The 25,788-nt window shown below is 37.1% G+C and overlaps 1 protein-coding gene across 2 annotated transcripts; it reads right to left on the bottom strand.

Annotated features, from left to right (window-relative positions):
• Positions 1-7: 7 nt before the first annotated feature.
• On the bottom strand, positions 8-18,129 carry LOC134755203 (leucine-rich repeat-containing protein 57). 2 transcript variants are annotated; one of them, XM_063691725.1, is made up of 4 exons: positions 17,826-18,129; positions 3,771-3,914; positions 2,838-3,005; positions 8-1,540 (listed from the first exon to the last, which is right to left on the bottom strand). In XM_063691725.1, the coding sequence occupies exons 1-4, from the start codon at positions 17,986-17,988 to the stop codon at positions 1,374-1,376; spliced, it is 642 nt and encodes a 213-aa protein (XP_063547795.1). In that variant the 5' UTR covers positions 17,989-18,129; the 3' UTR covers positions 8-1,373. The 2 variants fall into 2 exon arrangements, with proteins under 2 accessions (XP_063547795.1, XP_063547796.1); XM_063691726.1 differs by lacking the exon at positions 17,826-18,129 and adding an exon at positions 4,782-4,922.
• Between the last annotated feature and the right edge of the window lie 7,659 nt (positions 18,130-25,788).

Below are 25,788 nucleotides of genomic sequence, written 5' to 3'. Positions count from 1 at the left end.
TTATTGATATTTTACAAATCGATTAAAATGCGTAAAACAAACAAAAACCGTTAAGAAGCACAATAAATGTTAATAAAAATATGTTAAAAATAATAAACTGCCACTTCATCTTAAATATAAGGATGCCTTTAGCACCAAATTAGAGTTTTCTCTATATTTCCTTATTCATAAAGCACATTCTTATCTAAATGAATGGACTAGTATTCAATATAAAAACTTATTATAAATTAAGCCAGTCAGGTGTATTATAGATATCAATTTCATATACCTGTATGTACTGTAATTCAGAGAGAGTGATCGCATATCCTTATTAACATTACAATCTTTCAATGTACAAATAAACAGATATATTTATAGAAAAATTACCAGTATCACTGGTGTTGTATAAACTATGCCTAACTCATATATCTACCGTAAAATATGCCTACTTTGCTCCCCACTGGGTAATTGTGCTCCAACAGTTTTTTTCATATATAATAATTTCATAAATTATTTTAAATTTTGAATTCTGGAGCATAATTTGGAGCACACATTCTACGGTTCCTTCAGGTCAGTATCGTTTGAACAAAACTTATCATCAATCTAGATTCAAATAATTATAAATTTCACCCTGGCGTCCCACTATGTATTTTTAATATACACACCTCTTTGAGCACAATGAAGTAATTCATTATTTTAAAAATACCGTTACAGCACTCAACCCGAGAACTCACTGGAAACATATTGCACAAACCCATTATAAAAAGTACTACATACTGTCTCCAGGTCCTACCTAGGTTGAACCAAAAATAGTTTAAACTTTGAAGCAACGCTAGTAATAATATTTAGGACCAGAATAAAGTAAGCCCTTGATAGATCCTGCGTTCTAATAATATTTGTGCAAACCACGATTTCGACACGGGCGTTGCAGTTAACGGAATCCACATTTACTCTTAGGTACATAAAACAATATGCAATGCACGAACTAACAATACACAATTTATATTGTCATATTCTCATAGACAGATCACAGGTAGGTTAGGGCCAGTATCACAGCGTAGGTACGAGCATTACAAATAATAAGTACTAGTTACTGAAATATTGCTGTTTTATGAAATATACTGCATCTATCTCAACAGGCTATAAATGACATTTTTATTCAGTTACATCAGCTGTTACTCCGATTCGATTTGATTTATTATTTAGGCTTTGTTACATACTATATGCAGCGTGACTATATAGAGCCATTCGATTTAAATATTTGCTAAAAAACACAGATTTAAAAAGTCTTGTACTTATTATAAAAAACGGACGTTCACAACTACAATGACTATAAATCGAGTATCACAAGCTCGTATGAATGTCAGCTCTGGCCCTGAACGCGAGTCAGCCTCCTAGAGGAGGAGGTCCTCCTCCCAGTCCTCCTTGACGCGCTCGGACACGGCCACGGAGGGCCGCGAGAGCTGCTTGAGCTCGTCGTGCACGCGCGGCGGGAGGGGGTTGTCGCTCAGGTCCACGTACTCGAGGGCGCGCGACCGCCCCAACCGGTCCACGTCTACCTCTGAAAAGAATGAATGTTCAGACATAACTGAAAAGAGTCTCTTTGGTTCTACTGGTTGAACTATTAGGATTCGGTGATCAGCTATTTCTTGCCATTATTTTGTATAGCCAGCCAAGAGACATTTTGTTAGAAGAAATGCTGAAACATATTTACTAGCATGCTTACACCAAACTTAATGAACCATTAAGGTTTGGTGTATTAAATGCTATAAAATGTGATTTAAAAGAGTGACCCAGGTGTAATCATACTCTAGTCTGTTCGGAAAGAGAAAAGTCGTGTAAATGTATGGGGCACAATACATTCCACGACTCTTCTCTTTCCGCACAGCACAGACTCTAACAAATGACTAGTGGATCAACTGATCTAGGTATTTGACATGTATTTTATATCAATGTAAAAATCTAAGTATACAATACTAAATACTCTTTTGTATTGCCACATTACGTCAATCGAATTAAAAATAAAGCCACCAAAATTGACAGATTGATTTGTCAGTATGCTGTATACATCTAGTGCAAAGAATTATATTTATGGACTTTCGAATGATCCACGGAACATGGCGGATCGTGCACCATACATTTTTATTTATTTTTTGCATTCTGCTGTTTAATGTATAATTTTGATAGGATATGCAGTGAATGGCAAGCGCAATGGGTGCAGTTTATGAAGAATTCTTCTGGAAATGCAAATAACTAATTCTTTGGACATCATTCGGCGATTCGTGGTCTCGGCCGCCATTATGCTTTGTACTGTTGCTCCAGCTATCCTCCAGTGCATGGTGGAGGCCTTGACGGATGACTGAATATCGACGACTTACTGTTATCAGGCTGGAGTGAATTAAAGACTCACTTACTTACTTACTGCTGAGGCGCGACGACCAGAAGTGGATCTTGGCCTCTGACACCAAAGACCGCCATGCTACTCTGTTCAAAGCCCACACGTCGAGAGGACGGAACCTGGAGACTCCGCAAGAACCAGGAGATTGAAGATCTGGTGTCCGAGCCGAACATCATTGGAGAAACGAATTAAAGACTAGTAACAATATTTCACTTACCCCCCACATTGCACAATGTACTATTATGTTCACTCAATAAGAACGAAAAATACACTTGACGTTGGCAAAGTGCCTGGTAGCAGAGAAGCCATTATTACGAATAATAATAATGATTATACATTCAGTACTGTTACTTTAACAATATTATATACCTAATTGATCAATGATCAGACAAATATGATACTGGTGCACAACAAACTAGTTCCAATCATGAAGTGATTGCAAAGTAAATAGTGAACTTACCAATAATCTGATTGTGGTGTGCATGTAATGTGTGGAGACTGGGACACTGGCAGGCGATGGCCGGGAGGGCCACAAAGCTGTTATGGGAGATGTCCAGCCGCTCCAGGCAAGCCAGTGTGCACAGCTCATCTGGCAATCTGGCCATCTGATTGTTTGAGAGGTTCAAATCTGAAATGATCACAAAATAATTGTTAATTTATCAAAAATTCCGCGGTGTATGGCGTGGGACCCCATTCAGGTATTACCATGATGGTGGGGCTACATTAACTTTAAGGTCAACGTGGGGAAGACCGTCTATCGCATACGACTGTCTACAAGCTCTCCCGCCTCTTTTAACTGTGTTTGTGCATGTACTCCACTTACAGAAGGTCGGTAAAGCAGAAGGACCGATGCTCTACCATTCTGCCAGCGTCTGAGCAAAGTACATATACAAATACGAGAGTTCTTGCCCCATAACTGTCTTCCCAACCAAACATTTCATATGACGGTCATCTCCACATCAATGTTTAAAATTTATTTGCTTATTTTTAATCAAGATACTGACCTTGTCAATATTTGCTAGACGTCCTATTTAATTCATAAAACTAATTTTCAGAAAAGGTGTCAATGTCAAGGCTACACTTAATTGGTCAGGTGAGTAATGTAACTAATGCACAATATAATATTAAACCATCTAGCAATATGTAGCAGCCCCCCCCCAACGGCGATACCAACTTGTCCCCCCTAGTTCAGTGGCTGGCTACTTGGACTTTGCCTGTATGGAATAATGATTATTGATAAAAACCATGCTATCTTCTTCCCTGGGCCTAAAGATGTTACCAAACCAAATTTTATCTCAATTGGATCAGCGATTTGAGCGTGAAAACATAACAGACATGCATTTATAATTGTAGTAGGGATTAGGAAAATTTAAAACAAAATGAAAATACAGACCTGTGATCAAACTGAACTTGACCGCAAACTTGGGAGGTATCTTGGTGATGACATTGCCACTGAGATCGCAGCTCTTAAGCTCCGTGTGTCGCATGAGGTGGTACACTGCATCCGGGACTTGCATCAGCTGGCATTCTGACAGGTCTGCAAAGATTGGAATAAATGGTGTTAGGGTGGTATTACACCTGGCCAATGTGCATTGCGTCTCACTCTCTCATTAAGCAAAATGTGAGACGCAATACCCTTTGCAAAAGTGGAGTACCACCCTTAAGTGGCCCACTGATTACCAGTCTGCCGGACGATATCGGCCTGTCAGTTGTTCGGAACTGCCAAATTTTTGTTCTAACTGACAGACTGATATCGTCTGGCAGACTGATAATCAGTGGGCCCCGTTTCGACATTAAAAGTTATATAGCTGGTCTGTCTATTAACCCGTAAGAACCCAGACATTTGTATACTATATCTTATAACAATGACATGAGAGGCAATACTCATATGATGTTAATGGGCTCCAAGGGGTTAACTGTAAGGGCCAAAATCATCTCTTGAACAAGGCAGTTAGGGCAACTCCTGGTACTGGTTTTTCATTCTATATCATTACTGGGACCACAAATCCCTGGTTCTCTCCATGTGAAATCACAGCTGATATTAATACTCCATCAGATAGTTGCTTTAGGTATTAACCTCACAACTCTTTGAATAATTATTTAAAATTCTCCCAAATCTAAAAAAAATGGGTTTCATCATATCATATAGGTTATAAAATTTTGAATTAAAAGATATATTTACCATTTAGCATTAAAAAATTACAAAACTTTTATTTACAAGACGAATATTAAGACTTCAGTAACACAATGCACCTAGAGCATTTTATTATTGTTTAATATAATTCAAGGTTTGTGACATGACTGTATGTGAAGTTTATAAAACAATAGCTGTAGAATACCCAAGTACAAGGATGTTACATCACAAGTAATTGATCTGCACCTATAATTAGACAAACCACGTTACCTAGGGTTTGAGATTCCTGAGCATCTTCACACCTCAGAACAACACGAGTCACCGCTAGGGCCATGTTTGACACTTATCTAAGTCTATCGAAAATACCACGAATGTCCAGCGAGCTCCAGATAAATTTAACACTACAAGAGCAGCGTAAGAAAAGCAGTTTTAGTCGGCTGACCTATTTATAAGTTTTATGAGTGCGCACATCACTCGCTTTAGGTATACTCCAGAAATTGCGCTAAATAAAATTGACACAATTTAGTTTTTATTATATAACGTTTTGGGATAGTGTTTAATTTAAAATTTAGGGGTTTTTTGGTGATAGCGCAATGTTGATATTTCGGGAGTTTCATTTTTGACATTGACATTCGAATGACACTAATGACAGCCAGAAACCATACAGCCGGTTATGAAATTTAATCTTACCGAAGAAGAGGCAGTATGGCCTATGGTCTTAGCCTGTCCAGAAGAACGAATAAAACAAAAAACATACAGCCTGTTTTTTTTAATTGACTACACTACACTACACAGTTTGGTCGAACCAAACAGCCGGAACAGCTGAAACAGGATGTAGGCAGTATGGCTTAGAGCTTTAGCTTATCCAGATGGATGAAAAAAACCAAAATAATTAAACAGGATGCGTTCATAATTTCGTAGCGGAATAATGCCCACTACAGAGACATCTGAATTCAGGACCTGATTATTGGGACTGATACAGCCAGGGTCACATTTTATAAAAATCCTGTAATTCTTTATTTAATACTTATTCTAAATCTAACCCAGATCCATCATACATGTACTTGTACTAAGACGATATTTTGTTTCAAAAACTTTGTTCGAAAAATGTTTCAAATTATCATTTCCGATAAATCAGTTTTAAATATTTTTACTACGCAGTTTTGTGACTTCTTCATATTATCATATTTAATGTGAGACATTATACCTTACTCGGGTAGTGAAAATGAGCATAAGTACTGCTTTGTTTGATTACAAGGTCTACTAAATTTCTATAACGATTCAAACCTGTTCGTTAATTACGACACACAGCCTAATTATTGGCAGTGAGTCATACGCGGCATGTACGCGGCACATTCACATCTATAATACGGAAGTACAACGAACAGTGACCTTTTCTCGCCCGGTTTACCTTTATGGAATAAATTGTTCTGCTAAGGCCAACATGTGCTGGAGAGTCATGTTTGTAAATCACTGTGTAAGATGTTCTAAATCGATCGTGAGCGAGCCATGCCAGCGACCGGCATCGACAGCACGCAGTGATTCTAACGTGCATGTCTTCCGCATGTTAGCGAATTCATTGTATACTTATTGTTGTCTTCCGCAAGCCTATATGGATGTAGTTAAGAACGAGGAAAACAGTAAAATCACTTCGGTTTTGCCGTATGGTCAGTATGGACTTCCGCAAAATATAAAACGTTTTATTCAAAATTAAATTACTTTATTCATATAATATCTAGATAAAGAGTAATAGATTATTAGGTTAAGTAGGTATCTATACATATATCAATCGCTGCATATATAGGTGGTCAAGCAAATCTTGTCAGTAAATAAGAACGAAAAAAAAAACCGGCCAAGTGCGAGTCGGACTCGCGCACGAAGGGTTCCGTACCATTGCGGAAAAAAACAGCAAAAAATCACGTTTGTTGTATGGGAGCCCCATTTAAATATTTATATTATTCTGTTTTTAGTATTTGTTGTTATATCGGCAACAGAAATAATCATCTGTGAAAATTTCAACTGTCTAGCTATCACGGTTCATGAGATACAGCCTGGTGACAGTGGTGACAGACCGACAGACGGACAGCGGAGTCTTAGTAATGGGGTCCCGTTTTTACCCTTTGGGTACGGAACCCTAAAAAAACTACAGTCATCCCGTTCTTCTGGGCGCCAGCACCAGTGCAAGACAAAGACAGTATGACTCTCCGTCTACGCCCGAAATGAGACAGTCCCTTGACAAACTATAGGTAGGTTGTTTACTTTGTAAATTTATCCTTTGTTTTTTTTTGTTTTTTTATTATTTATTCTTTGTAATTTATATTTTTCTGAGCTTTTGATCTCTTATTGACTATGGGTTTGATGTAGGTAGACATTAGGTAATTGCTTAGTGTAGCTTTATTTCGTAATGTGATAGTGATATATTATGTAGGAACCTACTTGTTGTACCTACATATTTTATTGGTAGGTATTCTAGTTATTTATTACTACACAAATAGGTAAATGAAACACATACAATCGCTAGGTACCGTATATATTAGTTGAGTAGCGAAGAACAACTGCGCAGAACGTTTCCTTTTCCAAAATAACATTCTAATATTAGGAATTGCGACTAACAGCTACGGGTAGAATCACACTCCGTTCGTTTCTTTACTAGGTACCTATTCCAAAACAAATACAGCCCCAGATTGACGCAAACATTGAAGTTAAATAATTTATAGCGAAATGCATTGCATTTTTAATAGTATCACGGCAGTAATTAACCAGTAGGCAGTAGGTAACGACTACCTAAAGTTAAACATAAAATTGTGCTTTAGTGTTGGACCCGATTAACTCATCCACAAATTACGTCACTAAGGGACTAATTAGAAATCAGAAATGGTGTTATAAAAAATATCTATTGGTGCGCTATTGGCATAATTGGCTATAAAACTTATTTCAAAGGCCGGCAATGCCTTACGACCCCTCTGGTGTTGCGGGTGTGGGTCCCATGGGCGACGGAATTAGCTTACCATCAGGTGATTCGTCTGCTCGATTGCCTTCTAGGTATTACATGATAAAAAAACCTTTCGTCGTACTGAAATTTATAAAATCATAAACGAATTAAGTGTTGATATACAAAAGACTTTTTATGTCCTTTGTAAGTAGCATGACTTACTAAGATAATAATAAAAAAGTGCGAGTTTTATTAGTATTTGTTGTTATAGCGGCAACAGAAATACATCGTCTGTGAAAATTTCAACTGTCTAGCTATCACGGTTCATGAGATACAGCCTGGTGATAGACAGACGGACAGACGGACAGCGGAGTCTTAGTAATAGGGTCCCGTTTTTACCCTTTGGGTACGGAACCCTAAAAACAATTTCTCCCATGGGAGTAAATTACTCCCTACCCTATCCGCCTGTGTGAACAAGTGTGATAAAAATCATGAACAAGTGTGATGAAAATAGGCAGGTTAATAGCTATTAATTGTTTGTAGGCAGATATAGTTTGGCCCAGGACTGTCTCATTTCAAACATAGACAGAGAGAATCATACTGTCTTTGTCCTACGCTAGTATTAGCACCCAAAAGAAAGGGATAAGTATAATTTTCCTGGTTCTTACTGAATGACAAGTTGCGTTTGCCAGACTCTACTTACCCGTTTATTCGTTAAGGCCCACCCAGAACTCTTCAAAACATTTAAAGATATATGCAACTTTCCTACAAGGTACCCAGATCGTCTCGCTGGCCCTGGCCGTAAGACACATTTGTACAGCAATAACGCATACTGTAAGTCCATTGACATTTTTAATCGCCTGCATTAAAGATCTGCCTATTAGTTTATTTAAGCGTACCTAAACTTAAGAACTGGCTCATTCAAGAATGTTTTTACTTTGTTGAAGAATATTTCGATTACTTTAGACATCAAACTTGAGATTTTATGATATAATTAGTTATTGAATCTGTATTGTAGTTATGACATATTGGTAATATAATTGTAATTTTAACATTTTAGTAAAACGCTAGATTTAAGAGCACTAGAATATTAGTAGTAAGTACTCTAAATGCGTACCGTTGCATGCTTTCTTTTAATATTTAGGTACTTTAAATTTTGCATGCCTGTTTCTGGTGGAATGTGTGTGACCACGATATATTTTTTATAACATCTCTTGTACCACATTTTTAAGCAAAATAAAAATATTCTATTCTATTCTATTCTAATCTTCAAAGTATATACCTACGTGCCTAAATACTGTGAAGATTAGGTACGATCAGGGCCCACCATAAAAGAAATGCGTAGAAATAATTTATTTTGTAAGAATACAACCTGCATGTTAAGAGTGGCCAGTTCGCAGATTTACTTTTGATAAGTGAATGAATTATGATATTAAGAAATTAATCACCGCTACGAAGCGACGGTCTCGACCCGGCCTTGGACAATTTCACAATTTTTACACGATATCTTCGTTAGGTTTACGAAAGCCTGCAATACCAACACCTTAGAACAGTTAGCTTTGCGTTGCGTAAACAAAGTTAATATGTTCCGCGTAATTATCCCCTATATCTCAAACGATTATAAACTCTGAATCAGTGATGTAGGATTATTTTTCGTTCAATCTAGGTTTTAACGACAAAGGCAAAATGTGCGGATTCCAGCCAAGATTCTTGCGGTTTTTACGGCGGTTCAGGTGGAATAGTTAGGTGGAGTAGTATGCCGCGAACAAAAACGACAGTTACGTCAATATGTTATTGTTATGTGATCGAAAGTGTAGTACTTAATCAGTGATCTGTTAAGATTTTCTCTCATTTCTATTGTAGATATGAGTATATCTTTGTCTCACAATTAAATCTTCCGTATTTTAATAGTACATTATGAGTATGCTAAGTTGGCTATTACACACGAGGCGATATTGTGCGCGCGAGCTGAAGCGAGCGCGCAATAAGAAAGCCGATGTGTGTAATGACCAATGCACACGCGTTTCATACGACGTTTTTCAACACACTTGCGCGGAAAAAACAAAACATATATTAGTTTTTTTTTTGTCAAAACAGTAAAAGTACAATTTTCAAAATGGTGGCTTACAGTTTTAACGTCGAATAATTTGCACCAATGCGTGCTGGGCTTGTAGGCACTTATTCGCCAGTTCATTGAAGTAAGCTACCAACACGTTTTTCAAGAAAGACTGGGCGTTTTTGCTGATTTTCCATTGTATAAAAGTTTCATATGCTGCCAATTATTTTTTACCCGATTTTGATGGTAAAAGGTTATCGTTCTTGGCTCTTGTCTCTAGTATTCCTAGTATTAGTATTACTGGCAGCGTCAATTTTATGAGTTCTTCATTTTCAATGCTTGAAAATGATATTTTCGTCAATATATAAACATATAAACTAAAAACGTAAAAACACGCAAAACTATTCCAATTTTTAGACATACGGAAAATGGCTGGCGCGTTTTTTTTTACGCACGATTCCAATGCGCGCGCAAGGCAAAGGCGCGAACGAAAACGAAAAACAGCCAATGAAAAAAATGTAAAAAAGCTAATATTTTCGTATTTCTAAACGCAAGGCTGGTGAGCAAAACGATAAAATGTTATGTTTATTCATTAATGTAATTTACGAGATAATTTAAACTATAAATTATGTTTGGTGAGATAAAACTTCTTTAAACTAACATTTGAAACCTAATAGTTGGTTTTAAAAAAAATTACTCGATTAAATTAAGAAGGCTCCGTTTCCATGCATATTATTAGCAATCAGTTACCTTCCTAACTCAGTCGGATAATATAATGAAAAAGCACGTGTTATAATATACTGAAAAAACACGCGTGTTTATCTAGGATTATGAGCCAAAAATCGGTGGAATAAAAACGTCGTTTTGTGCAAGTGTGTTGAAAAATACATTGTTAAATGCCTATATTTTTAATGATTTAATTAAGTTAATTCCAGTAAGATGATAAAATAAACATTTCATTTTAAGTATTACAGCAATTGTTATTCCTAACAATAATAAAACAAACATAAATGTAAGGTACTTTATAGATATAAAATGAGATTAAAGGAACACAATTTAAGTTAAATTTTAAATAGTTATCCATTTTTTGACATACCCCGTTCTAATTAAAACAGGTTTTAGGCAATTTACTTACCTGTATAAAAAGATATGGATTTACCTTACATAATTCGACCATTAATATAATAATAATGTGAGTCAACGCTTAAAGGATGACTCACGTTAGACCGGGCCGTGTCCGGGCCGGAGCTTCCGGCGCTTCGTTTTCTATGGAAAGCATCACGTGATCACCTGTCATGTCATAGAAAAGTAAGCGCCGGAAGCTCCGGCCCGGACACGGCCCGGTCTAACGTGAGTCATCCTTAATGCTGCGTCTTACGTAGGCGAACGCTCGCGAACGCGAAGCGAGGCGGCGCGTCGCGGCGCGGCGCGGCGGGCCCAAGGCGTTTGCGTTCGCAACGAGATCGCCCACGTAGGACACTTCTATAGGTATCAAAGAATTGATTCACCTCGCTCCGCGCCGTGCCGCTTCGCGTTCGTGTGTTGTTCGCCTACGTCCCGAATCTCTCCAAGAAGATTCGCAATGCCCCAACAAGGTCTCAAGACTATATCATTGAACGAGACATCTAATCCGTCGAATCAGAAACCACACGAAACCGTATCCATAACCATAATTCACGTAATACTCAACGGGTCGCAATTTGTAACAGTATTCATGATATGTTTCAATTAATAAACAGCTGTGAACTGGAAATTGGGCGGTGCGGTAACCGCTCGAGAAATTATTGGGAAACACGAGAAGCGGGTTTTGATAGGTGCCTGCCAAGGTTGAACATCTTCGAGTATTTTGTGTTACCGTTCAACCTCCACAATACTCTACTTGTCCAAAATTAACTCATATTTATTTATTTGTTTGACTAATATCGATTAAATGTAAGGTGATCTTTGTCAATATATTTTTGGGAAACCAACGTACCAACGAGTATTTTTTTTCCTGGCTAGTGCAGTTAAAAGATTTTACACAAAGTAGGTATTTACATAATACATATTTTGTTGCTTTACCGACACAATGTAATTACTTTTAAATAAAACAAAGTTCTATGTTCTAACACAGAATAAGTAATAGGTTTCTATCTCGGTAAGGAAAAAAATCTGTATAAGGTGGGGTAAGACTATCACGGGGACAAGACAAACACTTGTATGGAATCCTCATACTGTTTGTCTTGCCCCGAGCAAAAAATAACTATGTTCGCCCCACCTTACCTTACTAAGCGATCCGTTTTCATTTCTCTACATTTTTTACTAATGCTTAGACATCCATGTACCTATTTTAATTTTAATTTACTTATTGGAAACAATGTAAGATATATGGATGGATCCTATATGGATTATTATAAAATATGCTGTTTCAAAATTAGCAGAATAAAATAATACATATACGAGAGCATGCATGTACATTTTATCATGTATACTTATAAGATTGTATCTAAATTTATATTGTATACGATCATCCGACCATACTGCCTCTAAAATACTTTCTGAGAGCACTGAAATCTCTATTACACTCTAAATAAAAACTCTCTTACTCTAAATCACTTTCATGATGAGTTTAAGACTCATTAGACTAAGGTTTAATTTCCTTTTTTTCATTTTTGCTTCAATGAGCTCCACGAGAACATCGAGAATTACAATTAATGAAACTTACTTTTTCAATGAATTTCTACTTTAAGCCCAAAATGGTATACCAAATTAACAGTACCTAGCTAAAACCGACAACGGAATGTGTGAGTCGTTAATTAGTGCAAACTCGTTAAATGTGCGGCAATAATAGTGGTTTCCGAGAGATTTGCGTAATTAGGTATCTCCTCAATTCTTTTTCTTCACCAACGGAGCATGTAAGGTCATCAAACAATGGAAGGACACACACTTTTACTATATAAAATTCTGTAATGGTACCTCTACATGCAACGTTGTGGTAGAGACGTATCATCATCATCATCTTCCTCGCGTTGTCCCGGCATTTTGCCACGGCTCATGGGAGTCTGGGGTCCGCTTGGCAACTAATCCCAAGAATTGGCGTAGGTTTTTAAGAAAGCGACTGCCATCTGACCTTCCAACCCAGAGGGGAAACTAGGCCTTGTTGGGATTAGTCCGGTTTCCCCACGATGTTTTCCTTCACCGAAAAGCGACTGGTAAATATCAAATGATATTTCGTACATTAAGTTCCGAAAAACTCATTGGTACGAGCCAGGGTTTGAACCTGCGACCTTCGGATTGCAAGTCGCACGCTCTTACCGCTAGGCCACCAGCGCTTCGACTTGTGGTAGAGACGTATAAATATATAAAACTGTTGACTTTCATTTCATGCTAAGAGTAGATAAAACGGGTCACTAAATGAAAAGCGAGAGGTAACTAAGTCATATATAGACAGAAGAACACTAAATATTAAGGATACTGGAACGTTATTTCTGGTTTATCATATTACATCACCTAAACTGCTCCCGACGTAGTTTTCATAAGTAACACCAACCCATTATCGCAAATGTGCTCAACTTTTGGCTCAAGAAGACAAATTTTGACATCTGTGTCCTGTCTGCTGTATCTTGCTCTAACTAGGATCCTGAGGAGGAGTTTAAGTGCAGTCACGATGAAAGTTGTGGACACCTAATTTACATACAAGCAATTAGAAAAGTGGTAGCCACTATCTATGTGACTCCTTACCCTTGACGACTACACCCAGTGGTTACAATACGCTTAGTTACACTTGAGCAGCGACCATGCCTAATTATCATTTGGACATTGCTGTGACATGCATTGTTAACATTGATGCCGATTTCCAGTGATAAATGCTTTAAATAGTAATTAATCTACAAATATAACTTCAATTTGGCTTCTTTAATTCTGAATTTCACTGTAGGCAGTAAGTAAAGAGGATATAATATTATAGAGCGGTACTATCATAGTAAATTTTGTAACCACAGTAAATTCACTGCCATATATCGACACATTTTAAAACTAAAAATGAAGGTTTATAAAAGTACGGTAAAATGTATTTAAAGAGGGATAAATGTTTATTTTTATTTGCATTAATTATTTTCATGATTTTGACCCATGTTTATACCTTTATTTTTACCCATCTTTCACTGATAGGCGTTAAAATTGTTAAATAACAAACGAAACCGTGAACGCCCTCTATACGAGAGTAGGCCAAAGGTACTAGCGCCATCTGATCGAGAGTCAAATTTTCGTGATTTTCGAGGCACGTTTTTTCCTTAGACTGTATCCATCTATTACGGAGTTATATCTATCTTTGCAGTAAGTAATCAAGTGTTAAGGCTCTCCGCCGGCAAGCTCGGTTCTCCATACAAACGTAGTTCCGCTCTAATTTTAAAACGACTAGCTAGATTGCTCTGAAACTTTGTACATACAATAGGATAAGGTATGTCAATGTCTGTAATTAGCTTACCATAGTTAAAAAATACAGCGAATTTAAGTTTTTCATATAAAACTTGTTTTTGCTCTATTTCGTTTGTTTTATAAACTGGAGCTATATAAACTAATTTAGGACCTAGATATACCTCATGTCATTGTATGTGCAGTTTCATTACAATCCAACACGTAATTTTAAAATGAGAGCGGAACTACGTTTGTATGGGAAGGTGCAATTCGGCCAAGCTTGCCGGGCTCTTAAGGTACCTAGGTAGTTACAAAACATTTCGCCAAGCATTTATCAGATTAGGTACATTTAAATTTAGTCTAGCTAACTACTAGCTACAATAGTTGAAAATCACGAAAAACTAGAATTAACATCTCATACGAAATTTAAGAAAATATAGGTCATAATCATCGGACAGGGTAAGCATTATAAGAAATAGTGCAGTTTGCAAACAAAATCAGATCTGTACGTGAACTTATAAATTTACGAAGTGCCCAAATGAACTAGGCGAGGAGCGGTTAAGATATTCATTAAATAAGTCCTGTAATCTGTAGGTACTATCTGTAGCCTAATAGCTACTGCTATGACCGGCGAATACTATGTGTTCTGATCTTCTGATCATCATACTTAGCTCGCACGTTTAGGTTAGGTAGCTACTTCTTATACTGACCGAAAATTTTGAGATGCCGCAGGGGATTGAGCCTGTCATTGAAAATACATCTTACTTGATTAATTATACACATGGGAAAGACATTCGCTGCAGACGCTTGGCAGCCGAGGCAAGTAGCGACCGACTGGCATCATATATGTATATATGTGACGTTTTCAGGCACAATGTATTGTTGACAAGGTCGATTTGTAACATAATTTTTATAGCTGTAGAGCCGTATTAGTTACTACCGACACCGACCATAGGTACCTATCTGCTTGAAAACGGCACATGTATTTGTTGTTATAGATTATTCAGATTATAATAGATATGAAGTTGATATACGCAATTATGATAAACATATGATATAAGTACATAACATTCTAGGTCCATTGAGTCCCAGCGCGCACAAGTTGTTTGCAGAAATCGCGAAGCGTCTGGTTGACCTAACTGGTGAGCGAAGAGCTGGCGGCTTTCTCGCACAACGTATCAGCATTGCGATACAGCGGGGAAATGCCGCCAGCATCCTTGGTACAATGCCTCAAGGGCCTATTTTAGATTTAAGCTAGTTATTAATTTCGTTTACGTAGTACCACTGTATATATCTTGTATGTAAATAAAGTGTTTATCTACAATGATTGTAATTGTTTGTTTTTTTTTTACTTTTGTTTATTTTGATGACACGGTTTTAATGTATTATTAAATAGTGGGTTTTGTATATGCGACACTATGGTAAGTAGACGGCCAACAATAAATTGCTCAAATTCTTAATATTTCGTAGACCTGGATTGCATACGTACACTAATATTTTGTTAAAATATTTTCTAAATTTATTTAGTAGTAGAAATATAATAAAATATATATTTAATTTCTCGATCAGATATTAACGCGGGTATATGTTGATATGTTTTTGAGCGATGACTTCTGATGTGCCGTCGGAAAGTTTCCAAATTTGCGAAATTTCCACATGGAAAAATTTTGGAAACGTCTCATATATTTTTAAGGGAATCCAAATTATCCATTTCCAAAATGAAAGTTTCCTTTGTTTCCTGTGAAATTTTCTTTGAAATTTCCGAGAAATTTTCCAACTTTTGTACATCTTTAGCGATTAGATCATAGGTCTACCTAGAGCAAGGTGCTACTTTAAGTTTATTAAAAATATGAATAAAATTATAGGTACCTTTTACCTACCTACTTATGTATTTATTTAGCTAATACGTAATGTTTCTTGCTAAATCAATGATTTAGTTACCGTGTTTATTTATTTAGGTATCATGGTAATCTAGCTTAGATTTTTTATCTTTGCATATCAGACAGTCTATACCTGCTCTATGAACGAAATTATGTAACGCATAATTATATACCTACCAGCTATTCTCGACATTCATATCAATAAATAGATACAATTAGGTGTTCAGACAACGCAATTTGCTGATAAGATTACATGTCTACGCAATTTAAATAATTATAGCTCGTCTTTTGTCTTCTAGTAGAGACAGGTAATATATTATGTAGGAACAGGAACAATGACAGTCTACCTATCTCCAAACATTTAGGAATTCCTTTTAGATGTTCTAATTTGACGTTGGTTACATAACCTTACCTTACTGTAGGTACACAAATTTGTTTAGTAGGTACATATATCGCGAGTTTTTTGACCTGTCTCGTCTTTCTAACTATAGGTAATGCTTAACGCGGATTTGACAAAAATTTTCAGTTCACATCTATTTACAAAAACGTAGCCGTATATGATATACCGGGTGTTTCCTGTAACAGGAGCATTAAATTAAGCTGTAAGCTGTACTCCTCAGACTGACCAACATTTGTTCAGCAACTTTTAAAAATAACTTGTTTTTTTTTATTACACTTTAAAGTTTATTCTAAGACGCAATTTATTGCAAAATTTGTTGTTTAAAGGGTGACAATTAACGTCAAACACACAGATTGCAGCGTACATTGAAAATAATGTAATTAGTATGAAAAGGTATTAATCTAAAAATTTAATAATTTTAAAAGTTAATTTATTGCTCCTGTTACAGGAAACACCGTGTATAGATAGTGTATTTTTCCCATCAGCCATTGTTATTGTTGTTCTCGAGATTATTAGCCAACTTGATTAAAATATCGACGATAATTAAATACTATGATTTGTTTTTATTGTAGTTATATTAACATTTAGACGACCGGTGTGATGAACACAAATATTTGTTCCTGAGTCATGGGTGTTTTTTATGTATTTATCTATATACTTTCGACGACCGGTCTGGCCTAGTGGGTAGTAGCCCTGCCTGTGAAGCCGATGGTCCTGGGTTCGAATACCGGTAAGGGCATTTATTTGTGTGATGAACACAAATATTTGCTCCTGAGTCATGGGTGTTTCCTATGTATTTATCTATATAAGTACGTATATCTTGGTTGATCTGTGTAAGATGTCCCCTAATATCTATTTATTTATTTGAAGAAGTTTCCATTTTCGGTAGATGGTAGATTATACTAGTAATGCGACTTAAATCATAGACTCAGGATTATGATATGATTTAGTAGGTTAATTACCTACTGCCCAACCGAGTGTTAATACGTAATAATCACTCTAATGATTGTAGCACAATTTCAAGTATCCGATTCTATTTTTATTTTCCTCTAGACCAGTTTTAAACACTGTCTGTTTGTTGTGTCTGTCAAGCCTAAGCTTTTATTAAATAAGTAGGTATATTTTAGATTTGCCTGTAATGAGAGATGTAGAAATTTTGATTAAGCGCCATTTTTTGCCGACTAACCATTGGTTATGCGTTATGCAGACTATAGGTAGATAGGTACATAATACACAATAAAGAAGTAAATATAAAATATGAGAGACTAATCTCAGTACCATACACTGACCGATCACAGATCATTAATGAACATATGTAGGTACATATTGTTTGTCTTGGTACGCCTCGCGCAAATGCAGTTTAGGTACATCGCAGTCTTATCGACTAAGTACATATTATGATACATGCATTGCCAGATTTTGACATACGAATTCTCTTTCTATCGCCTTACTGTATCAAAAATAAGACCGTCGGCCAACTTTCAAGTACGTATGGAATGTTTACACTAGGGTTCGGGTTTAAATAGGTTCTTTAAATATTCAGGCTCTCACAGCTGTTCATGTGCACATGATAAATTTAAAAATTGTACATGATAAGTTCATGCTTATTTATAGCAATACTTGAACATCGGTCGTCAACGACGGTACTGACCGAGCTGACTGTTTTCCTGGGCTTCCTCGCAGCGTCCGACGACGCGAATGATGGCGCGGCCAGCGAGCCGGGCGCAGATCATCATCGCCGGCGCCCGCGGGTCCACCTCCTCGGCTTCCGTCGGCACCCGCGCTCCCCCCTCATATTCCGTAGGCGGCCTCATCACTGATCACTGCACAAAAGTCACTGGCCGAAAACACTTAGGTTTTTTTAAAAGTTTTTAAAAGTTCAACTGCTGCCGCTTCGAAACGCGAAACGCCTCTTACTCGGCTGCACTCTGTACCTAATATTCGAGCGGCGTGTTCGCGCCGAGCCTTTATATCATCGCGAAAACAAAGAAGCGTGGTGTGCGAGCGGGAACGCGAAACAACAAAGCGCTCTCGCTCTGTCTGCTGCGTAGAGGACGCACGCGCGGAAGAAAATTTGAGGACATTTTCGCGAAAAGTAGTTGTAATATTTCAATGTCGGCTTTGGATTTTGGGTAACAAAGATGATGAAAACATTTTCGTAGCTTTGTTTACAGGGAGTGTTAAGGCCGTGGAAAGACGTCTAAGTACAGTTAGCATAGCGGATAGATGTTGTCTCCCCTTAATACTTTTACACATAGAGCTACAATTTATCTCTACAATTCGTGTTTAAAAGTACCTAGATTTCATACTGTAATTGTTTACATCTAGACATGTCTTTTTGTAGTTATGTTATAAGAGAACGGTAAATACTATTGACGCTTAGTTATTCGCTGTTAATGCTGTTATTGATGCTAACTGGAGCTGGAGCGTTAGCGAAAGCCTCCGTTTCAACTTGAGCAAAAATACTTTCGTATGTCCTTCAGTCCCTCCTTCTTTCTCTACAGGTCGCATTTATCAACCGATTCTAGAGAAATATTGTGAACAGGTTCGATAGTTAAATAGAACTTTTCTGTCGTTTCGTTTTTTAGAAAATGATCAAAATGGCGGAAACTGGCATATAGGACTTAAGCGCCAATAGGGTCTATGGCGCTTAATATCTCTATAATAATGACTCAATTAAGTAAATATTTATTATTTTGAATTTTTTTAAGCTTATTGCAAGGTCTACAGCTCACAGAGACACTAGTTTTAATTAATTCTATTACATAATTACAAATAACTTTAATCTTTAATGAACTTTGAAAATTTCACTTGTTGTACAAATAAAGTAAATTACGATATTACTAAATTAATAATTAAAAATCTAATAAAATAAGCAATTTTTATCCACATATAACAGTCGCCAAATAGTTTTAATTAATCATAAATTATAACCTTATAAAATAAATTACAACTAAATACAAACTAACTAAAATAGTCCCCCAGATCTGATCCCCGCGGAAGGGTGCCCATAATGCTGGCTACATTCCCCCGCTAAATGGCAATTCCGATTCTTTGGTCAAGGAATGAGCAAGCCCTAGGATCTCTGGTGGAGTCAAGGAGCATCTTCTGTCTTTAAATAAACTTAGCGCATCCTGACACCAAAGTTCCAAAGTCTCAACTTTAACTACTTAATGTTAATACTTAAAAACTAATAGAATTACATAAATGTCAGTCAATAGTGTATTTAATCTTAAGTAGACGTTAAATGAAATACATTGTATCTACATTACAACAACACAAACAAACTCCCAAAATACGCATTTCATAGAATTCGCTTAATAAATAAACTCGATGAAGCTACTATAATTTCATTTGCTTTGTTTGCGTTCAATATTCGACGTATTCTCTCGTCACTGTCCCATAACCGCAATAATCAATTTACCGCCCTAAAATTGTACCAACTCTGTCTAATGCATCATGCATCCAATAGCTACAAAGGCGAGCGAAGCGAAAAGCATAAGCAATTTTCCTTTGACTAGTGTACACTTTGTAAGGCAGATTGTATTGTACTTAAACCTAGTATTCACTGCCCTACTTGCATGTGATTTTTTGCTTGTATGTAAATTCCATGTTGACGTGTACAAGTGCCCTTGTGGCCTATTTGCTGAATAAATGTTGAAGTTTGAAGCTAAGTTGACGGCGATTTTGATAGCACAGACTGTGGTATTCATGGAGACTGTATAAAGGAGCCAAATCTCTATGTATAAAAAGTGTCCATCAATAAACAGTAATTAGGCGGCGCCACCATACACCGAAATCATAGAGTAACTTATATTAGAGCGGTACTGTCATAGTAAATTTTGTAACCCCAGTAAATTCACTGCCATCTGTCGACACACTTTAAAACTAAAAATGAAGATTTATAAAAATAGGATAGAATGTATTTAAATATAGATAAATGATTTTTTTTTATTTGCATTAATTATTTTTATGATTTTGACCCATGTTCTTTCACTGATATGCGTTAAAATTGTTAAATAACAAACGAAACCGTCAACGCCATCTATACGACTGTAGGCCAAAACTAGTAGCGCCCTCTGAACGAGAATCAAATTTTCTTGATTTACGAGGCACGTTTTTTCCTTAGACTGTATCCATCTATTACGGAGTTATATCTATCTTTGACCGAAATACTACTAAAAACAACCTACGTAATTTGGTCGGGTTATTTGTTGCCTTATATGGTTCATGTTATACTCATGTCCCAGAGCCTAACTAGCGCCACCGGAGAGATTAGGAACTATTATTTAAAGCTTAACGCGGTCACTTTTACAACAATTCTGCCATAAGAGATTGCGATCCTTTCTCTACCATCCATAATTTTGACGTTTGACGTTTGACGTTTAAAAAAACGTCAAACTTCTATGAAATTATGACGTTTACATAACTCTTGCACAGTCTGTGCTATCAAAATCGCTGCCAACTTACCTTGTTCTGACTAGATCAGGATGTAGCTATAGCTATAATTATCTTCAATGAAAAAATAATGAAATTCAGGATTACCATCTCACATTGCGAGTTCTATACGGCCGCGTAGCCAACACGCCAATCGCCAACGCTCCGTAGCGATCGAAACGCAACTGTCACTGTCGCACTTATATGGAAGAGTGATAGAGAGACACAAAGCGATTCGATAGCGAAGCGCAAGCGATCGTCACCTAGGCCGTCGGTTTTAATTGATGTTCCTTGCTGAACCTTTACATGATTTTTAACCTTGTAACGGGCATAAGAACGCAACACCGCAACACTTAATGCCATGGAAGCCAATGCTTAAGTCCCTTAATAAAATATTATGATAAAAGACGTAACTTAAGGGTCACTTCTGATATATTTTTTCACATTACCGGCAATAATAATAAACTATTTCTCTTATGGTTTTCACTTTGTCGGATATTTGAAGAGGACCGTGAGTACTAGGTTTAAGCGCACTGGCTCTGCAGCTCGTCCCGTGGACCCTAATTGCATTGTGTCGCGTATTCTCTTTGAGGTCGATGAAGCGTATTTGCCTGGGCTTTTACCGTAATTTTAGAATACCAGGTGTTTCCTGTAACAGGAACATTAAATTAAGCTGTAAACTGTACTCCTCAAACTGACCAACATTTGTTCAGCAACTTTTAAAAATAACTTGTGTTTTGATTTTCATTATACTTTAAAGTTTATTCTAAGACGCAATTTATTGCAAAATTTGTTATTTTTAAAGGGTGACAAGCAACGTCAAACACACAGATGGCAGCGTATGTACATTGAAAATAATATTTTATTAGTATGAAAATGGTATAATCTAAAAATTTCATAAGTTAAAAAAGTTGCTGAACAAATGTTGGTCAGTTTGAGGCATTAGCTTCCAGTTTAATTTATTGCTCCTGTTACAGGAAACACCGTTTATACTGAGGGGCGAAATGTTGAAACTAGGAATTGGTTGTGTTATCTTTTTACAACGCAGTTGATGATTTAATTGCTATTTATTACAGCTACTGTATAATTGAATGCAGTTGACGTTGCCACACATGAAGTTCAAGTAGATAGGTACAGACAGCATCAATCGTAGCGGATGGAACAACGCGTCAAAAGTATAAATAACATCCTAGATAACTTATAGTATAGAATCTGAAATTCACGTTCAAAAGTATATCTTATACAGTCTTTTTGTTGTATATAAAGAACACTTTTTGTTAAAGCTATTACAGAATGGTGGATACTTATGAATCGTTGTTTGATCCGCTAGGTACTTTATTTTTATTTTTTATTTATTTAAACTTTATTGCACAAATTTACACAAAAAGAGTACAAATGGCGGACTTAACGCCTTGAGGCATTCTCTACCAGTCAACCATTGGCCTAAACAGAGACAGTTAGTTTGGTCAAAGATAGATATAACTCCGTAATAGATGGATACAGTCTAAGGAAAAAACGTGCCTCGAAAATCAAGAAAATTTGATTCTCGTTCAGAGGGCGCTACTAGTTTTGGCCTACAGTCGTATAGATGGCGTTGACGGTTTCGTTTGTTATTTAACAATTTTAAAGCATATCAGTGAAAGAACATGGGTCAAAATCATAAAAATAATTAATGCAAATAAAAAAATCATTTATCTATATTTAAATACATTCTATCGTATTTTTATAAATCTTCATTTTTAGTTTTAAAGTGTGTCGACAGATGGCAGTGAATTTACTGGGGTTACAAAATTTACTATGACAGTACCGCTCTAGTATAAGTTACTCTATGGTTTGGTGCAGGATTGTAAAGAGTAAAGAGTACTCTCATTGTATTTTAGTTTTTACTCTTATTTTTACCTTATTGTTTTATGGACTTTTGTCTGAATTAAAGTGATTTTATTTTATTTTAATTTTATTTTGATACCTATAATAAAACGTGGTGAGTGTTTATGTCCTCAATTTTGCATAATTATTACACCTCTACTTTTAATTTGAAACATTAAAAACTAATCTTGAAAAATAATGTATGGTTGAGATCTTTCCAGGATTTTTGATATCCTAACAGAAAGCAAACCCAAAATTTTAAAAATTAAGTAGTTTGTTCCAAAATGTCCAGAATACACAAAACGTACCGAACTTTTTGGTAGCTTTCAGCTCTAGCACCAGGAAAAGGTTCTTCTTAATTTTTCCTATACAGTGGCCTTGAATTATTCAACCTTGGACCCGGGTATATCCTTAAACTGCGTCCGGACCCGGATATGTCCTTAAACTACGTCCAAAAGAGAGGTATGGGCACTGTGAATGACATCTCGCCTTGTGTGGTAGGGCACAGGACAGCGGATGTCATTCCAGATCTAGAGCAGAGCCCAACTGGGGAAGTACCTCCACCTTACAGAAAACCGCAGCCAAATAACACTAGACCCTACTCATAGTGTTGTGTTCCTGCCGGTAAGTAAGGTTGCCAGAGCTCGACGAGGGAGAGGAGTGTTAGGGTCGGCAACGCGCGTGTAATATCTCCGGTGTTGCAGGCGTCCATAGGCTACGGTAGCTGCTTACCGCGGCTTAGGCGGGCCGTATACTTGATTACCACCGACATGGTATAAAAAAAAAAATTAGGAGACAGAGTTCGTGATCCGAGAAACCGGGGCCGTGATGAAAGCCTCATTACATCAAGGCCCGTCCACTTCGTCAGATTAACTGGTCCAAATCAACTTACCTTAACTTAACTTAGGTACCTAATTGGGGCATCCTGGTATTTTGCCTTTTTGTGCGGAATTTGCGGCGTTTGGGGTGGAAACCCTGGGGCCGTGGGGACCTAGCGCGCGTCGCCTCTATGAGGAGCTGTCAAAGCGCGTTATAGAGGCTTCTGGTGACCAGAGGGCTGGCCAATACTTTTCCCAGCGAATCAGCAATGCCATCCATAGGGGCAATGCGGCCAGCCACTACGACTAAGGCCAATTTTTTTATTTATAAGTTTTTAATGTAATTATTATGTTTTACAATAATAAAGGTAAACATATGAAAAAAATAGTATAATTTTCTTTTCTTCAAAATAATAAGTGTGTGCCGGCAGCGACGGCCGAAGTGCTGCCAGCGTGTCGTTGCCTATATACCTATTGGCAGACATAAGCATTTCCTTTAGAAATTCCATTTCATAACACTCAACTAATAATGAGATGGGACGAACGCAAATCTCCCATAGCTAAATTGCGTCAATCACCAACCTTGACGTCTATGTGTCGTTCGTTGAACGCACCGCCCGCCATTTGCCAAAGAGAGACGCAAATTTTCATACGCAGAACCTTGAAAATTTGCCAGATGATATTCCCAAGTCCCGTGTACCATCCGTATTTACAAGTGTTTACTAAAACAGTACAATTATACCTAAATGTTTAAATATTTCCCGGTTGGTTCTAAATTGACCGCGCAAAAACAAGTGAGAGTAAAAACAGAACGCGGGCCGGAATTGATTTGTAATTGGGTCGAGACTCACGTGTGTACATTAAATTATATTTACCTTAATTTCGCATTTTTCAGCGTCGAACATGAAATTAATAATAATATTATTCAGTTTCGTGCCTAGTAGCTGTTATTCGGTTATGTTTAAATACATAAAGTTAAAATTTTCTGATAGTTATGAGCAAGCCGCGGGTGTATTCCGTATGTACCGTCAACCGGGGTGAATAGGGATGGCTGGGGTGAATGGGGACAAAACTAAAAATGTGATTTACCTAACAATTTCTTCAATAATACCCACACAAATTGTATCATTCGATTGAAAACACTAGTAGATTTTGTATGATACAATATGTGTGGGTATTGTTTAAGAAATTGTCAGGTAAATCACATTTTCACCTCGGCAGCTCGAACAAGCCTACTTTCGTCACTCCCTGGAGTGAGGAAAGTGCGACTTTCCTCACTCCAGGGAGTGAAACAATGTAGCTTTTTAATTTAGTGAAGGCCATGAACTTCATACTTTTATTACTTTTTTTTTATGGTATGGTACGGTACGGTACGGTACGGTACGGTGCGGTGCGGTGCGGTCCGGTGCGGTGCGGTCCGGTGCGTTCCGGTGCGGTGCGGTGCGGTGCGGTCCGGACCGGACCGCACCGCACCGCACCGCTTATTTTACATCTCGTGTTTTTGAGTCCCTCGCTACGCTCAAGATTCTACCTTAGAATCACTCGCTTCGCTCGTGATTCAATTATAGAAACTTTCGCTTTCTCTGGACTCAAAATAAACACTCGCAAGAAAACCAACTTTCCTCTCTTGTTGCACAAATAACTATTTCAATGTTGTTCCTATTCACCCCAGTCATCCCTATTCACCCCGGTTGACGGTATCTTATCTGTTGTAAAACATATCCATTAATATAAGTTATTTAGTTATATCAAGTTATATACATACCTAACGTCTAGAGCAGAAGAAAAAGACCTTGACTGCGATTTCAGTACAGTCAATGACAGATGTAGGCTAGTTTCGTATTTTTTCGTCTGTGATCAGATGTGGCTAATAATTTGGCAGACATACAATATTTCATAGGTACGAAATGCAGTAAAAGTCATTTGATCCCTCACACGAGAAACAAGAAGAATGCAAGTGAAATGTATAATACAGTCGGCGTCAAACACGTTTGTTGAGCTGCTAAAGCACACAAGCAGTACCTTGCCCCATAACCTGCTGTTGAGAAAGAATCCAGATATCGACTCATACTCACCCATCGCCCGGCCTATAAAACGTTCCAGTCAAAATCGGCTCAGTTCACTAAAATATAAATTCACTATTGTCATTGCTCCTGCGTGACTTAGGTGTAAGTACGCAACGTATATTCGTTTCTCGAACTACTTAGAAAAAAAAATTACACTGTGATACTTACATCAACATTACGGCGTTATGTGTATAGGTACCTAATATTCGACACCGCGCTATAACTGCGTCACGGGCATTGCCACTGTTAATCCAGTAAACTATATATCACCTACTTTCCACTACAAATTGCGCAGAAACATTGAAAAAATTCGCACTCATAAAAGTTATAAACAACCTTATAAATTTTAACACTCTATTTACGATCGAAAGTTTACCAATTTTTCCGTGCAAACCGTTCCCGTTGCTAAATTGCACATGCGACCTCT

Source organism: Cydia strobilella, chromosome Z, assembly GCF_947568885.1.
Source record: "Cydia strobilella chromosome Z, ilCydStro3.1, whole genome shotgun sequence".
NCBI lineage: Eukaryota > Metazoa > Arthropoda > Insecta > Lepidoptera > Tortricidae > Cydia > Cydia strobilella.
Note: the sequence above shows the minus strand (reverse complement) of the source record. Positions and strands in the feature narration are given on the sequence as shown.

Excerpts from the sequence above, each read along its gene's own strand:
- LOC134755203 (XM_063691725.1), bottom strand. The coding sequence starts at position 17,988 with ATGAGGCCGCCTACGGAATATGAGGGGGGAGCGCGGGTGCCGACGGAA. Across the intron at positions 3,006-3,770 it reads CAAGTTCAGTTTGATCACAG|ATTTGAACCTCTCAAACAAT; the intron begins GTCTGTATTTTC and ends TGATCATTTCAG. Across the intron at positions 1,541-2,837 it reads ACACCACAATCAGATTATTG|AGGTAGACGTGGACCGGTTG; the intron begins GTAAGTTCACTA and ends CATTCTTTTCAG.